At 46.0% G+C, this 18,079-nt stretch overlaps 1 protein-coding gene across 1 annotated transcript; it reads left to right on the forward strand.

Moving 5' to 3' along the window:
- Positions 1-9,640: 9,640 nt before the first annotated feature.
- LOC123116202 (zinc finger protein 4-like) lies at positions 9,641-10,434 on the forward strand. The gene has a single exon (XM_044537196.1). The coding sequence runs from the start codon at positions 9,720-9,722 to the stop codon at positions 10,176-10,178; it is 459 nt and encodes a 152-aa protein (XP_044393131.1). The 5' UTR covers positions 9,641-9,719; the 3' UTR covers positions 10,179-10,434.
- Positions 10,435-18,079: the final 7,645 nt, after the last annotated feature.

Below are 18,079 nucleotides of genomic sequence, written 5' to 3' on the forward strand. Positions count from 1 at the left end.
TCCACCCTCATGGGCCCTCGTGGCTCCCCTGACCGACTTCTTTCGCCTATATATTCCCATATACCCTAAAAACATCGAAGACAATAATAGATCGGGAGTTCCACTGCTGCAAGCCTCTGTAGCCACCAAAAATCTCTCGGGAGCCTGTTCCGGCACCCTGTCGGAGGGGGGATCCCTCATCGGTCGCCATCTTCATCATCCCGGCGCTCTCCATGACGAGGAGGGAGTAGTTCACCCTCGGGGCTGATGGTATGTACGAGTAGCTATGTGTTTGATCTCTCTCTCTCTCTCTCTCTCGTGTTCTTGAGGTGATACGATCTTGTTGTATCGCGAGCTTTGCTATTATAGTTGGATCTTATGATGTTTCTCCTCCTCTACTCTCTTGTAATGGATTGAGTTTTCCCTTTGAAGTTATCTTATCGGATTGAGTCTTTAAGGATTTGAGAACACTAGATGTATGTCTTACCGTGCTTATCTGTGGTGACAATGGGATATTCACGTGATCTACTTGATGTATGTTTTGGTGATCAACTTGCGGGTTCAATGAATCTATGCATAGGGGTTGGCACATGTTTTCGTCTTGACTCTCCGGTAGAAACTTTGGGGCACTCTTTGAAGTACTTGTGTTGGTTGAATAGATGAATCTGAGATTGTGTGATGCATATCGTATAATCATGCCCACGGATACTTGAGGTGACAATGGAGTATCTAGGTGACATTAGGGTTTTGGTTGATTTGTGTCTTAAGGTGTTATTCTAGTATGAACTCTATGATAGATTGAATGGAAAGAATAGCTTCATGTTATTTTACTACGGACTCTTGAATATATAGGACAGAAAGGATAACTTTGAGGTGGTTTCGTACCCTACAATAATCTCTTGGTTTGTTCTCCGCTATTAGCGACTTTGGAGTGACTCTTTGTTGCATGTTGAGGGATAGTTATATGATCCAGTTATGTTATTATTGTTGAGAGACCTTGCACTAGTGAAAGTATGAACCCTAGGCCTTGTTTCAAAGTATTGCAATGTCGTTTACGCTCACTGTTAACACTTGTTACCTTGCTGTTTTTATATTTCCAGATTACAAAAACCTATATCTACTATCCATATTGCACTTGTATCACCATCTCTTCGCCGAACTAGTGCACCTATACAATTTACCATTGTATTGGGTGTGTTGGGGACACAAGAGACTCTTTGTTATTTGGTTGCAGGGTTGCTTGAGAGAGACCATCTTCATCCTACGCCTCCCACGGATTGATAAACCTTAGGTCATCCACTTGAGGGAAATTTGCTACTGTCCTACAAACCTCTGCACTTGGAGGCCCAACTACGTCTACAAGAAGAAGGTTGTGTAGTATACATCACTCTGATACCAAGCGTTGTGGCACCCCTTCACAGAGCAACCGGTTTACCTTGCATTGCCAGCCCAGAGACCAAGTCTTCTGGCAATACACAACAACATGGTATAGAAACAACCGCTTTATTGATGCTAGCGGATTACATAGTTCTGATATTACATCAAGATTCGAGGCCAAGCGGCACACACGGTGCTGCTGTACAGTATGTACATTATTTAATGAACATGACGGGGCCTCGATCACACGAGCTACGCGGCAGCGAAAGAACGACGTAGTGGAACTCCATAGCACAGGGACACCAGCGTGAACACGGCCTAGACACAAGGTGCATTCCGATGCAAACTTACTTGCCTGAAAGCTGGCATAACACGCCAGGTCAGTACATTGAATGTACTTGCAAGCTCACAACAAACATAAGCACGATGACAAACAATATCATGATATTTAATCAGATTAATTCAATGCAAAACTACTACCGAAGGAAAATAGACGTTTCATGTAATGAGTCCCACGGACTCGCTTACCAGATGGTTACTGCATAACCAAACGGTAACAATACCTACGTCACAACTGAAACCAATCACTCATGAACACCTCAAGTGTTCATGCATTTTTCACGAACCAATACATCATAGCACTCACTTAGTTTGCAAGATTATTAGAAAAGTTGGTCCATGGTGTGACTTACTTCCAAGTTATGCCCATAACCGAGGACGCGGCTATCGATAGATTAATTACACTCTGCAGAGGTAGCGCACTTTACCCACACTACGGAATACCTGGCCTCGCATTCCCATTCGCGTGGACCAAAGCATTCCGACGAAACCCTCCCTTTGTCATGCACTCTCCCCGGCCACTCCGACCAACTCCCCCTCTGGGCTAGGTCTTGGGTGGCCCCGTGTCTACCAAAGACACCAACGGCCACCGTCATGGCAAAACGGTCCCAAACGGGGACAGGGTACCATACAAACAAAAACGAGCACACAAGGTTATGTCTTCCTACCGGGCCAGGGTATGCACGCCCATAACCTTCCCTCGCGGGAGGCACCGGTGAGAACCACAACAAAGGACCGAAACAAGACCTTCCCATAAGGTAAATGTGGTTGCACTGAATTAAAACCCGATTCAGTGACACCATGATGTGATCAACATCATATTCAAGTTCAACTTAATCAATTTTAGCTTTGATAAAAACTTTTTATCCTCCACATGATATAACCCAAAAGAATCATGCAACTACTCGTCATGCAAAGCAAACAACTCATGTTCATGGATGAAACTTAACAACATATTCATCTTGCAATACTAAGAACCAAACTTCTCTGGTTATAACTCATCTTTATAATCAAGCAATATTTTTCTTAGTTCTTTATTTAAATAAAACTATCACTAGCAAAATAACTATCATTGATTTCGATAGCAATATTCATAGTGCAAAATATTACTCTACTTAGCCAAACAAGCTCATGCATTCAACCAGTAACTAAAACAAGCATATCAAGCATGGTAAAGTAACTAGAAATTAACCAAAATTATGTATCAAATTTTAAATGCAAATAATAACTCATATTCAAGTAGAAAATCATAGATATTGAAATAACACCATCCAAATTCTGGTGTGGCTTGCCTTAGTGTAGAGGAGGATCACACCCCTCTTGGTTTGCTTCAAGACAAGTTTCTCCTTCTGAAAAAGAATTTAAACCACAAAAAGAATTATCAAAACACATTCTAAAAATCACCAGAAAATCTAGACAGCAAGGAAAATTCCACCTTCTGGTGTGCTTCTAGAGCTTTCGAAAACAAAGACAATGCAAAAAGAATCAATTCATTTGGACTTATGGTTTAGAGATGGTGGCTGTTCAAAGTTCAGTCAAATTTCTGAATAAAATTTGAATTAAACAGAAGTCCTGGGGGTGACGTCAAGTGTATAACAGAAATACGCCTCCACTTGTACCGCATCGGGCGCGAGTGGTGAGACTGACAGGTGGGTCCCGCGTGTCAGGAGAGAGAGAGGGGCGAGATCAGAGAGAGGCGGGGCTTCGTCGGAGCTCACGCCGGTGACGACGTGGTTTGGCGCTAGGCTAGAGGGATAGGATTGAAGTGGGGCTTGTGGCGCACCTGCCCGTACCCGTGTCTTGGCGAGAGGTGGACGGAGCTGCTCGTAGTTGAGCTCGCAAGCTACAGTGGCGGACGGGTTTCGTCGGAGAGGCTGAAGACGACGGCTAGAGGCAGCTCCGAGGGCTCGGCGGGGTCCAGACAGCCCCAGCAGACCCCCAATGCCCCGCCCAAGCAGCTGCTTGAGATCGAGAGGCACCATAGCGCGCCGGCTAGACTGCGGGAATCGCCAGAGTCCTCTGGTCAGGGCGATGGCCAGAGGCCTGCCCGACCGGGCTTCTGCTCGTCTACGTGTTCGTGGAGGTGGTGTGGAGTGGTGTGTGGCTAGGAGTCGAGGAGGGGGGCGCTATATATAGCCGGAGCGAGGGGGGACGTGTCGCCGCCGGAGCTCTCTGGATACACGGTGAACGGCGACGAGAAGCTCCAACAAGAGGAGGCAAATGCTCAGTGTCAACGCAAAAGCTTGCTCACGCTCGCGGACGAGCACAGGAGGTGGTTGGAGAAGCGGACAAGTGCACGCCCGCACTGTGGCCTTTTGGCCGCGACGCGCCCGTGCTTGCTGCGGCGGCTCCAGCATCGGCAAGCGCCAGGAAGCAGTCAAGGGTGATGGGTCGAGGCTTGTGGTGCGGTGTGGCAGTCGGCGGCGAGCGCTGCAACGAGCACGCGTGAAACAGAGCGCAAGGTGCCAGCCAGAGCGCGCCAAGACGCATGTCAGGCATCGTGTCCACGCGCGGTCACCAAGCTGGCATGGTCAAAACGACACCCAGGAGCGGCCAAACCATGTCTACGCGTTCGACCGTGCAGTGTTTAGTCTAGGGGAGTTGATGGATCATGCCCAGGCCGACCAGAATTGACTCCACTAAGCTGACAAGTTTCTATCCAGAAAGTTGGTCGCCAAGTTTTGCCACCTTCTAGAAGGCCATTAGGGCTAATCTCCTGGGGTTTAGGGTTTCTTAGGAGGATGTTTAAGCTCATGAAAGATCAAGGCTAAAAGCTCAAGGAAAAATGTACTTGCTGTACAAAGTGCATATCTGGTCCCGAAGTGAAAAGATTTTCTACAGCAAAAATATTGCAAAAAGTGATGCAATATTTTTGCATGGGAAGTTGTGCCATGGTTCTAGGATTTATCTCAGATTTTTCTGAGCAAGAAAAACTGAGGTTGCTTTGGAGCACGAGATTCTGAAGTGAGTTTCAGAGAGAGAAATGAATATTTTTCTTTTATGAAAAATATCCATTTGATTATTTTGAGAATTGATCAGAGGAAATAAGAAGATAGGTCACTTGGGTGAAAGCCAAGGATATGCCTAAGTGCCAAGTCCATTTTGAATGATTCAAACTCCAATTCAAATCAGGGCAAAAACCACGATTAAAACCAAGTCCAGAAAGAGAGAGAAGGCAAGTCCGGAAAAAGAGAGAAGGCAAAATTCAGGCTGTCACACAATCCGGGAGATGTGCATTGGCATGCTGTAGATTGAGTGATGCATTACTTGCAAGGTACTGCGAACTATGGAATTCACTATTTCAGGGTACCTGACGGTACTTGAGGGGTATAGTGATTCTAATTGGATATCTGATGCCGATGAGATGAAAGTCACAAGTGGATATGTCTTCACACACGCTGGTGGTGCTGTTTCCTAGAAGTCTTGCAAGCAGATTGTCTTAACGAGATCGACTATGGAAGAAGAACTCGGAGCATTAGACACATCATGCGTCGAAGCAGAATGGCATCGAGAGCTTTTGATGGATTTGCTGATGGTTGGTAAACCTGTGCCAGCTATCCTTATGAAATGTGACAATCAAATGGTGATTTCCAAGGCTAAGAGTTCAAAGGACAACTTGAAATCCACAAAGCACATAAGAAGAAGATTGAAATCTGCCAGAAAGTCGAGAAACTCCAGAGTGATAGCATTAGATTACATCCCGACTGCCAAAAATCTGGCAGACCCTTTCACAAAAGGGCTATCACGGATTGTGATAAAAATGCATCAAGGGAGATGGGTATGACACCCACGTAAGTTGCCATGGGGGTAACCCAACCTATGTGATCAGAGATCCCTTGAATTAGGACCTGGGAAAACAATCCAGCGGTCAACTGAGGAGAATATCCTTAATTAACCCACTCCGTTGGAGATGCAACAATACTCTCACATATGTAAGGCAGGTTGAATTTGGTCTTAATGTGTTCCGAAGCTTACGTAAGCAAGATGCTATCCTACAGAGCATTCTTTGGAGGAACACACCTATGTGAGCCATATTGCTGGTCACAGTCTATGAGATTGGGTAATCTCTAGGAAGCTCATGAGAAGGTACAGTGTATGACTAATAAGCTCCACCCGTGGGGTTTAGCCTTTGACAACCACATATCAGCTGACAATAGGCGAAACTTATGCACGCCAAACTGACAATTCAAGGCATAGTCCATTGTTCAGTTGTGAAGAAGTCAAATCGCCCGGAGTGTTCCTGAAACTTGATATTTCGACGGCTTTCGACTCCTTGTCATCGCCTTTCCTATTTGAAATCATGACTGCCAAAGGGTTTGGCATGAGATGGATGACATGGGTGGCGATCCTGCTACAAACTGCAACACCAAGGTGATCGTCAATGGCGTGGCTGGGAAGAGCTTTGGGTACGCGTGCGAGCTGCGCCAGGGTGATCCTATATTGCCTTTGCTCTTCGTCATCTCAATGGAAGTTCTGACAAGACTCATACAACGAGCTATGGCGACTGGTGTGCTAAGCTCATTCCATGGGATCACGGCCATGCAAAGGATCTTGATATATGCTGATGACGTGGCCTTATTTATCAAACCTACAGTCATGGATTTGAGCTTTGTGAAGGAGACCTTAAAAGCTTTTGGTGAAGCATCTGGGCTTAAGGTGAACTATCGGAAGTCGTCAGCCATAGTGATTAGAGGCGACTTGGAGGACATGCAAAGGGTGGCTGCGCTACTTTAGTGTGACTTAGCAGAACTCCCATGTAGGTACCTTGGCCTACAGCTTACTATCAAGAACTTGACTCGCGTGGAGTGGCAACCCATGCTGGATAAAGTGAGGTACTCTGTCCCCGCATGGCAAAGGGGGCTGATTCAATGACCCGGCCAGTTGATCTTGGTGCAATCTATCAACTCTGCCAGGCCGATCCATCACCTAATGATTGTGGACGCCCCTGCCTGGGTGTTTGAGGAGATTAACTAGTGGATGAGGTCGTTCTTTTGGGCCGGCTAGGACAAGGTAAACGGTGGACAATGCCTCGTCGCATGGGACAAAATCTGTCGACCTAAGTGCCACGGTGGGCTTGGAGTGAAGAATTTGCAACTTCAATCCTTGGCGCTAAGGGTCAGGTGGGAATGGCTAAAGCGTACGGAGCCAGTGAGGCCTTGGCAGGGATTTCCAATGATCGAAGACAGGTCGGCGAGGGAGGTGTTTGATAGTTTGGTTCATATCAAAGTTGGCATGGGAGACAACGTATTGTTTTGGAGGGACCGGTGGATCCATGGATATGCAGTAGCTGACATAGCCCCACTCCTGCTTGTGACGGTCCACGCGAGGGTGATCAATACTAGAACGGTGCAGCAGGCACTGCTCAACAACAGATGGATGGAGGATTGCCAAATTGAGATCTATTTCATGGCTCAAATGCAATGCATGCATCTCTGCCACACGGTGGCGACAGTAGACAGACGTGAGACCAAGCAGGATGTCTTTACCTAGACTTGCTCCACTTCTGGACAATACTCAACGAAGTCAGTCTATACCAGCCTTTGCAATGGCTGGCCCAAATCGCCCCTAGCAAAGTGTGTTTGGTGAAGCTGGGCTCCTCTTAAGTGCAAACTCTTTGTTTGGCTGGCAATGCAGTACAGGATATGGACGTCAGATAGAAGGGCTAGGCATGGGCTTCAGGATGAGAGCTCAGCATGTTACACTTGCCTGCTGGATGAGGACAATGCTAATCACATCCTTTTGCAGTGCCCGTATGCTCGGGAGGTCTAGTATAGGACATGGGACACCTTGCAGATTAACACCCCTCACTCACTAACAACTGACAATACCTTGGAGTGGTGGTTACGAGCACATAGAAGCTTCCTAGGGGCGGACAGGAGAGGTTTTAACACCACAGTCATGGCGGTTCTCTGTGCCTTGTGGAAACAAAGGAATGCAAGAGTCTTCAATAAGGTAGATCAACAAAAAAACTCCTCCGAAGCTTGTCACTTGTACGTTAATTGAGGTAGCTGAGTGGTCGCAGGTGGCAGGTGGTGTTGGTGGACTACAACGTTTTGTGAGGAGTTAGCTTGGGTGTAGATTGGGTGGTGTTGGTGTTGGTGTAACCGTGTGTGCCGAATGTCCGCATTTGAGCCACACATCTTGTAATTATGCTTTCTTCTTCTTCTATAAAAATATGGTACGCTGTTAGCGTACTCTCGAAAGAAAAAAGAAGTCAAATCATGTTGCTCTAGGTGGAAGTTTAACTTAACAGCCTCCACTAAAATTTCTGATATATCAAACATTGTTTGGAACAGTTGACAAACTTATGTGCCTCGAGATCTGATGGGGGATTGTTGAATCATAGATGGGCTTTAGGACCATATGAACAATGATTCTTGATTAATCTTGAGGCCCATGTAGGATGTGGCAGGTGCTGGGAAGCTTACTACCACGTTGCTAGTTGAGGAGAGTTGAGACCCCTTTATAAGGGTTGCTCTACCACTTGCCATTGGGAGCTTGGGAAGAGGAGTGGTACATGCACGCTCCTCCTCCGTTGCCGCCCGCCTCGCCACGCCTCACCTCGTCACGACGCGCGCGCGCCACGGGAATGAGCCAAAGCTTATATTTGCCGGTCAGGAAGGAATTAATTAATCCGGGATTAATTAATGAGTCGCTAACATATGTGCCACTGTCCGAGACGTTGGACCGTGGGTTGGTTGCATTCCCAGGATTCGTCAACACCGTTCGCAGGTGTGCGACCCTTCTCAGGGAACGACGGCTCCCTTCCCGGGAGTGCGTCGACTCGGTTGTGGGCCTCCGCTCAGGCCCACGACTTCCTACCCGACGGCCTATATAAGAAGGCTGTGGCCAGTGGAGTGACCTAGTTCAGTTCACTCCCTCCCTCTCGCGTAACCCTAGCCGTCATTTACTGTTCCTCACTCTGAGCTCCCTCCGGCGATCCCATCCCACGACCGCGTGCATGGTTGGTCGGGAGAGCAGGTGCCTCCGGAACCCTGCCTTTCGAGATCCTGCCTGGGAGAACGGCAATAAGGTTTATGGGGAGCGTCTCGACACGACTGCTCCCGGTCCGTCCGCATCTTCGTCCGCCTCGGCTTCCACTACTTCCCCTGCATCGACACCATGGTCGACGCCGCCGCCGCCAAGAAGATGGCCACGGACGACGCCGAGGCTGCTGCTGCCGCCGCAGCATTGGCCCGGCGAACCGGAGGGTATGATATGTTCATCCATCATTTACTCGTATATGCTAGTTGCATATGTTCTGGTCATAGATGGGTCGGTTCTATGTACTGTACGTGTTAGTATGCTTACGTATCGGTATGAGATGCATACCGCAATTGCCATGCTTACTGCTTACTCATGGATTAGTCTAATCGGAAAAGTGCTAATATTTCCAACACCTTCTGTAAAATATAGGGTCTAGTATATTGTATATGTATACGTATTTGTATACGTATATAACTGTATTGTGACATCTATATACTGAGACATGAGGCTGGATGTCAACCACCCACGTAAACCCTAAACCCTGTGTTTAACTTGGCTGTGTACGATTTATATATACAACGTATACAGATACAGTACAATTCCCTACAAACAATACGCCTTGCCCGTTTCCAAGCCCCATCGCCTTGTATTCTTCTGCGTTATCCACCGCCGCTTGGCCTAGCTTTGTCGCCTTCGTCCCGGTTGCCCGGCGTCGGCCACACAAGTCTCCCTAATCTCTCTGCTGTTGTACGTATTATTATACTCCGGAAATATTTGGTCCGCTTCGGCCAGGTGCTCTTCCGTCGCCCAGACGTAGCAAATGGCGGGGAAACGTGCGCGACGTACGTCCACACCAACACAGGCTGCGGTCACTAACCTGATCGCGAGGAACAGTAACCGTTAGGTGTGGCACGTGGGGTATATAATTTCCTTTGCTTAGCACCACAGTTTCACTCGCAAATCATAGGCTCTCTTTCTCTCACGCGCGACACAGAAGCATAACACGTAGTCACTTACTGTAGGTTTCTGTGCCTTCAATGGAACAGCTAAACTGGGAGCAGGACGAGCAGGAGCTCAGCCTTGAGCTCACCCTCCGCATGACCTGGGCGGCGCAGGCGGAGGCGGAGCAGGGCGGCTTCTTCCTCTGCGTCTACTGCGACCGCAAGTTCCGCAGCTCGCAGGCGCTCGGCGGCCACCAGAACGCGCACAAGCACGAGCGCAGCGTCGCCAAGCGCCGGCGGGAGATCGCCGCCAGCACGCGCGCGCATGGGGCGGGCGGCGCACCTGCCGCGGCGCAGGACGCAAGGCCGGGCGGGTACGCGGGCGACAGCGACTTCTTATCGGCGGATGGGAGGGCGAGGAAAACGGAGGCGCTCAAGGCCGCTCCTCCGATGCTTGCTGGCATGGCGCGCAAGCGCGGCAGCGCCCCGTCAGAGTACGCCTACGGCGCCTTCGAGCACGTCGCCGGCGAGGTGGACCTATCTCTCAGGCTATGATCGGATCCGCTGCTAGCAGTTTGTTTCGGTGTGCCAATGTCTGCTGTGCGGTTCATGTCAAATGAACTGTTTGTTTCGAACTCTTGTGTGTTGAATAAGATTGATCTGTTCTTCTCACAGATTCTTCTTATGGCTAGTTGAGTGTGGCTGATGGTATTATTCCTTAGCCAGGAAGACATGTTGGTTTACATTTACAGGAGATTTGGTCAGTCCTTCTGTTGTTTAATCTTTGATCTAGTTCGGTGATTGATTTCGAGTTTCTTGATAGAGGATTCCTCAACCTCAAGTGATTCAAATCGTGCATATTCCATGTGAGATTTCTTGTTTCAAAAACAAATACTCCCACAGTAATCAAATATGAGACTAAATATAAGACATTTTAGCAGTTCAAATTGAACTGCGAAAACGTCCTGTACTATATACTCCTGAATCCTATCGATTTAACTGGACGTATATGCTTCGCTGGCTATCACTTGTGCAACAGCCACCTCCAAAAACTCAACTGTCTCTTAAGTTCCAAATTAAAAACGTGCCGCTAATATATTGTGATAGGGAAAGAATCTTTCTAAAGAAAAGAGAGAGAATGTCTCACGTACTAAGAATTTAATATACATAATAAAAAAGAAAGTATAATAGGCTGTTTATAAGCATAGTTTCAAATAGCCGGCTATAGCCCCGCTATAGCTCCGCTATAGTTGTTTGAGCATGTTGCCGCTAAATGATTTCATATATAATTTGCCGCTATAACCTCGCTATAGCCCGCTATAGCCCAACTATAACTGTTTTTAAAGGTTGCCGCTATATGTCATAGCCCGCTATTTAAAATATTGTTATAAGAGATATCACCTCAGGGTTTCTTTTAGAAACACCTGTAAATTTATTCATACGCATACCAATTACAGGTATACTGACTTGGACCTAATATCCAAGAAAAAGTCAAAGTCTTATGACCAAGAATTATAATGAAATCTCTTGAAAACACCTTTTTCGTGGTACCAATCTCTGCTCGAAGAAATACTCCAAAGACTTTGGTAAAGAGGTTGCAATTGGACTGGAGCAACGATGTTATCACTCTTTCACCCACATGAACATTATCAATAATGGTTTTTGAGAGTGCCTTGTGTCGGCCATCCAAAAATATGGGAAGACTTGATCGATGAACGTACTTGTGCTGGGGATGATCCCTTAAAAGTGCAGGTCGTCGAATCACTATATCTTCACCATGGTGTCGATAGATCTCAACTACACAAAGAACCAAAGCAACAAAAAAAGCTTGACGTAACAACATAAACTCATCAGATCCAAATAATCGGATCTGATAGGACAGAAAACTCTCTAACTTCATGGCACTGCCAAAAGAACGAGAGAAAATTTATTCTCACGTCAATATGATGATCACTAGACGTTGACGAAGAACATGAAGATCTTGAAGAACCAAGGTCGCCCCCACCTCTCAGCGCCAAGATGGCAGCCAGAGGCAAGGGGACCTAAATTGGCGACGGCGGTAGCGGCATGAGAAAACCCTAATCCAAACAGCTACTTGTTCGGTTATGAAGAACACGGTTGTTTGCTTAGCTGGAGAGAGAAGAGAATCGGGCTGTTTTAGGTTGTAGCCCAACATCTTCTGTGAGAGAGAAATGTGGGTCACATATTAAGGGCACAACATACAACTATTATGATTAACTATTGTATAAGTGGACTATTAATTAGGTTGGTTGTAAATGATGTGGCAACTTCATATAGCCAGTTGTTGACTATACTATTAACCTTGCTCTAAAAGGAGATTGGATATGAAAGTACTAGGGGAAAGAACCATATGTTTAGTGAAAGCACTACGTGTAGGGTGCCTGCCAGACAATCTTGGCATGTTTCTAAATGGGCCCACTATCAAAAAGCCTTGAACTTTTCTTTGGCTTTGGAATAAAGGAAAGTTACAAATATGGGCAGGTCGTGTAATCCCATCTTTTAGTTAATTAGTTACAACTTTCAATTTGTAAGACAAAAATTCATGTATATATAAAGTGCATAGAAAGAAATATAATCACAGTATATTATGTTAGGGAAAAAATATTTGCGATGTAACAACCACACATGGATTTGTACATATCTCATACATGGTGAACCCCTAAATGATCATATTCCTACCAATATTATATAGACATATATAATTTCTTCCATAATCATTTCACCATATACATGAGATCTTACTATATTCTGCAAAAATTCATGTGTGTAGCAAGCTCTAAAACTCCCTACCATGTAATAATTAATTCATGCTTTCGGGTTACACTTGACATAAGATGGATATGAATAATTTCCTTTCCTATAAGTAAGTCAAACTACAAACCCATATCCTAGACAACTTTTGTACCCATCTTAAATTTAGAGTATGTGAAGAGGGTTTGCAATCACTGGTGGCTCCTAAGAACCATATATGACATGGGGAAAAATGATCACCTCGGTGCCCCTCCCTCCAAATCTCCACAACCACTGCAGGTAGATGCATATACCCATAGAAGCCCCTACCATCGATGTTGTGGATCGGACCATTGATGCCATCATCTCTGATGAGGATAATCGTCAGTGTGGCCATTCTTTAGTGTTCTTGCACTATAGGCATCGTTGCCACCGCATGCTGGAAGGGATGGGGATGAGACGTCTCGGTCGGGAGGAAGGCGGCTAGAATTTTGCTCTTCATAAGTCATAACATGAATATGGTGGTCTGAACAGGACGACACTTGAAGATTGGCGCTGGAGAGCGCGGTTTTTGTGTGAAAATGTTCAAGTTTCAGCACCTATGTCGAGTACCAGGAGTTGGTTGATAACCCACAAGTGTAGAGGATCGTTTGTAGCCTTTATCGATAAGTAAGAGTGTCGAAGCCTACAAGGAGCTAATGATAGAATCTATATCCCCTTCAAGTTCCATCGACCACCGATACAACTCTATGCATGCTTAATGTTCGCTTTACATAAAAAAAGTATGAAACTAGAAGTACTTTGTAGGTGTAAAGGGATAGGTTTGCAAGATAATAAAGAACACGTAAATAAAAGTTAGGGGCTGTTTAGATAAAGAAACAATTAAGTTAGTTTTAGTAGAGAGCTTTTTGTCACAAGATAGTTATTTGTCCCTAGGCAATCGATAACTAGACCGGTAATCATTATTGCAATTTTATATGAGGGGGAGGCATGAGCTAACATACTTTCTCTACTTGGATCATATGCATTTATGATCGAAACTCTAGCATGCATCCGCAACTACTAAAGATCATTAAGTTAAAACCCAACCATAGCATTACGCAACAACCCAATTACTCAGGTTTGTGTTTCAATCACTCACGCAACCCATTATAAGCGAATTACGAATGTATTGCAACAACCTACAGCGGAGATCCCTCACGCTTGCGCAACACGGAGGGCACCATAGGACAGCACCAAAATAAAACATACAACTCAAACCAATCACGATCATCAATCAACACATGGGACAAAATGGATCTACTCAAAATGGATCTACTCAACATAAGGATAGCCACATATCATTGCATAATAATATATAGTGTTGAGCACCATGTTTAAGTAGAGATTACAACAGAGAGAAGAGGTGTTACTGTCGGTGTCAAAATCGGCGGATCACGGGTAGGGGATCCCGAACTGTGCGTCTAAGGTTGATGGTAACAGGAGGCGGGGGGCACGATGTTTACCCAGGTTCGGGCCCTCTCTATAGAGGTAATACCCTACTTCCTGCTTGATTGATCTTGATGAATATGAGTATTACAAGAGTTGATCTACCACGAGATCATAATGGCTAAAACCCTAGAAGTCTAGCATGTATGATTATGATTGGCTCTACGAACTAAGCCCTCCGGTTTATATAGACACCGGAGGGGACTAGGGTTGTACAAAGTCGGTTATAGAGAAAGGAATCTTCATATCCGGGCGCCAAGCTTGCCTTCCACGCCAAGGAGAGTCCCATCCGGACACAGGTGAGAGTCTTCGGTCTTGTATCTTCACAGCCCATCAGTCCGGCCCACGCTACATAGTTCAGCCATCCGAGGACCCCTTAATCCAGGACTCTCTCAGTAGCCCCTGAACTAGGCTTCAATGACGAGGTGTCTGGCGCGCGAATTGGCTTCGGCATTGCAAGGCGGGTTCCTTCTACGAATACTCCAAAATAGTCTTTGAACACAAGAATCATGTCCGGCTCTGCAAAACAAATTCCACACACAACCGCAGAGAGTATAATATTTCACGAGGTCAATCTGCTGACAACTTTTTGTAGCGTGACATCACGTCGCCGCCCAGCCATTATTTCGAACTGTTTTTTAGCCTGTCGCTCCATATTTCAAGAGGCGGTTTCATTGGCATGTCTTATTGCGGGATTCTCATCAATACGGGCGTGGTAACCCAACCATTCTGTTGGCATGATTCCTTGGGAATAGGCAGGCTTTAAGGTCTAGGAGGGGGCGTTTGATATTCATCGCCTTTATAAAGGGGCTAACACCAGTCTTTTCTCCTTTACGCCAACCCTTTCCTCAACCTCTCCCACCTCAAGTTCCAGCACCCAAGGTTCAATTTAATCGCTTCGTGCTTCCCAGTCATGTCCGGACCCAGCCCTCAAGGCCGGTGGGTGGCTTCCTCTGTCACAGAGGAGGATATCACGAAGCTCCAGGAGGCAAGATACCTGACCGCGGAAATCCCCCACAGGCTTCCTTCTCAAGGGCAGGTTATTCCTACTCCCAGATCCAGCGAGAGGGTCATATTGATCTCCCACTTAATCCGAGGGCTAGGGTTCGCCCTTCATCCCTTCGTTTGAGGGCTCATGTTCTATTACGGGCTAGATTTTCACGATCTAGCTCCGGACTCCTTTCTCCACGTCTCGGCATTCATTATCGTGTGCGAGGTCTTCCTCCATATTCCCCCACACTTCGGCTTGTGGCTCAAGACCTTTAATGTGAAGGCGAAGGTAGTCGGCGGGAAACAAGCGGACTGCGGTGGTGTTGCAGTGAGCAAACTCACCGATACTTCTTGGCCAAAAGGCTCCTTCACAGAAACTTCCAACCTATGGCAGCGGGAGTGGTTTTACATCACTGAACCCCGTGGTACCAAGTGGGCAGCTACACCTGCGTTCTGATCTAGCCCTCTATTACAGCTTGCATCATGGATTAATAAGGGGCTGGACTGGGGATCAATTGATGAAGTGCAGACGCTGCAAAGCTGCATTCGGGGCCTCACTGAAAAGGACACCGGTCTTATCAACGTAATCCAAGTAATGCTAGTCCGTCGGGTCCTACCGTGCCAGCGACGGCCTCTCCGCATGTGGGAGTTCAATCCGGTAGGACAACGAACCCTTTAGCACTTCTTTGGCACGTCGCCCAGAGGAATGTGGAAATTATTCTTCAGGACACGAAAACAGTGGCCGGATACTACATAGGACATCGGCCTTGACTGCAACCATCGGGATACCTCGGTAAGCACTCGACTCCTGAACACAGCTTAGTTAAATTTCTCATAACAATATACTAAGAAAACCATACTTGGCCAGGGCTGGATAAAGAAGGCGGAGAGAATTAGGTGTTCGGCCCCTCTTCCCAAAGACTTAGCTGATCCGGTGTTAACAAGGATGCTGGTTCCGGCACCATATCAAGTGTCGAGGAAGCAAGACAAGGAGGAGAGCAAGAAGGCCCATGTTGGGCCCCATTCCAGAGGTACGCCAGGCACCTCGTCTAGGGATATTGGAACTCCCTCTTTCGAAGATGAAAGGGAAGGAGAAACTGACATCCCTTCTCCCCATGGGAAGAAGAGGACCGCCTCCGAAGACTTGAAGATAAAGGCTTCTAAGCGAGGGAAGATATCCCTGTCAGGGGGTTCTGGTTCGGGAGGTGACGTTGTCATGCAGTTCCTCCGTAAGGACAAGCCCTTAGCTGAGTTGCAAGTGAACAAGGGTGTTTTAAACATATCCCGTTCTTTCCTACTTGCAAGGGTAATATTTAAAATATATGTTTGCAGTCTGGTGATACGTCTCCGTCGTATCTATAATTTTTGATTGTTCCATGCCAATATTCTTCAACTTTCATATACTTTTGGCAACTTTTTATACTATTTTTGGGACTAACATATTGATCCAGTGCCCAATGGCAGTTCCTGTTTGTTGCTTGTTTTATGTTTCGCAGAAACCCAATATCAAACGGGATCCAAACGGGATAAAAATGGACGGAGAATTATTTTGGAATATTTGTGATTTTTGGGAAGTAAAATCAACGCGAGACGGTGCCTGAGGTGGCCAGGAGATAGGGGCCCACGCCCACTTCAGGTGGGCACGCCCCCACCCTCCCGGGCCACTCGTAAGGTGGTTGATGCCCTTCTTTGGCCGCAAGAAAGCTAATTTTTGGAAAACGATCTGGGCGAAGGTTTCAATCCAATCGGAGTTACGGCTCTCCGGATATAAAAGAAACGGTGCCAGGGCAGAATTCCAGAAAGCAGGAACAGAGAGAGACAGAGAGATAGATCCAATCTCGGAGGGTTTAGAGCACATCATACGATCTCGAGGTAGATTAACCTGTACTCGTGACTCCGTTATCAAATCAAGATGGACGTAGGATTTTACCTCTTCAAGAGGGCCCAAACCTGGGTAATCATCATGCCCTTTGTCTCCTGTTCACCATCTTTCCAAGATCCAAAGCTCGGCACCCCCTACTCGAGATATGCCGGTTTTAGTACTGATAGTTCCCCTTCGGTTTGTTTGATTTTGATCCAGCCAAAAGCTGGAATTGTTATTTAACAATAGCTTTCTTGAGACCCTAGATTCAAGGGGGCGTTCCTCCCTTCGGTTTGATAACTCAGGGTCACCTCGAGGGGAAAAGACAAGAATCCTTTCTGCTCCATTCCGGATCCCCAAAGGAAGTAATCAAACCTTTTCCTATCACCATTCTCGGGGAGGAGTTGAGTGTTCCTAGTCTTTGTGTATCGAGTTTTTGTTAAAGTTCAGCTTTGGTTTTTGTTTTTGTTTTTACTTTATGTTGCAAGTCTTGTTAGTAGAAAACGCCAAAAAGATTATCATGGCTCGTAATCTTGAAAGTTATGCTACTCCTAGCAATTACATTGTGCGTGAACCTATAGCACAACCTGATGTTGCTGCGCTGAATATGAGGTAAAACAAAACCAAGTCTCTATGGTCCAACAAGACCAATTTGGAGGCTCTGCTTCTGAAGATGCCGATATGCACTTGCATAATTTTTCTGAATTGTGCAACATGATACGCATTAGAGATTATGACCCTGACGCTTTGAAAATGTGTCTATTTCCTTTCTCTTTGAGAGGAAAAGCAAAATAATGGCTTCTAGCTTTGCCTAGAGGAAGTATAACTTCGTGGGCTGATTGTTGCAGCAAATTTTTATCTATCCTTTGTCCACATGCAAAAATTATGCAACTTCCTTCTCATATTATAAGTTTCAAGCAGGAAGATCATGAGCTGCTGGCGCTTGTGTGGGATCGAATGAAATAATCCATAAGGAATTGCCTAATCATGCAATGGAGGAATAGTTAACCCTTCGTATGTTTTATAATTGTTCAAATCCTATGTCAAAAACTATGCTTGATACAGTTGCAGCAGAAAAAATCATGGGAAAGCCCAGAGATGATGTTAAGAAGCAACTTGACGAAATGCAAGAGAACCCCAATATAGCATGTTGAAAGTACGACCACCAAAAGAGTGAATGTAATTGAAGAAAGTAGTATGGAGTTGACAACCAAGCTTGATGAACTCATCTCCGTCATGAAAGGTAAAGAAGAGGTAATATGTGAATGCCATCACTATTGAAGAAATTAATGATGTGAATCTCATTGTTCACAATAGCTACAATCCAAACTGGAAAAATGATGGGTATGCTCCTAGCTTACCTTAT

Source organism: Triticum aestivum, chromosome 5B (genome assembly GCF_018294505.1).
Source record: "Triticum aestivum cultivar Chinese Spring chromosome 5B, IWGSC CS RefSeq v2.1, whole genome shotgun sequence".
In the NCBI taxonomy this organism is placed as follows: domain Eukaryota; kingdom Viridiplantae; phylum Streptophyta; class Magnoliopsida; order Poales; family Poaceae; genus Triticum; species Triticum aestivum.

What these genes read in the sequence shown, in the direction of transcription:
- LOC123116202 (XM_044537196.1), top strand. Translation starts at nt 9,720, where the DNA reads ATGGAACAGCTAAACTGGGAGCAGGACGAGCAGGAGCTCAGCCTTGAG.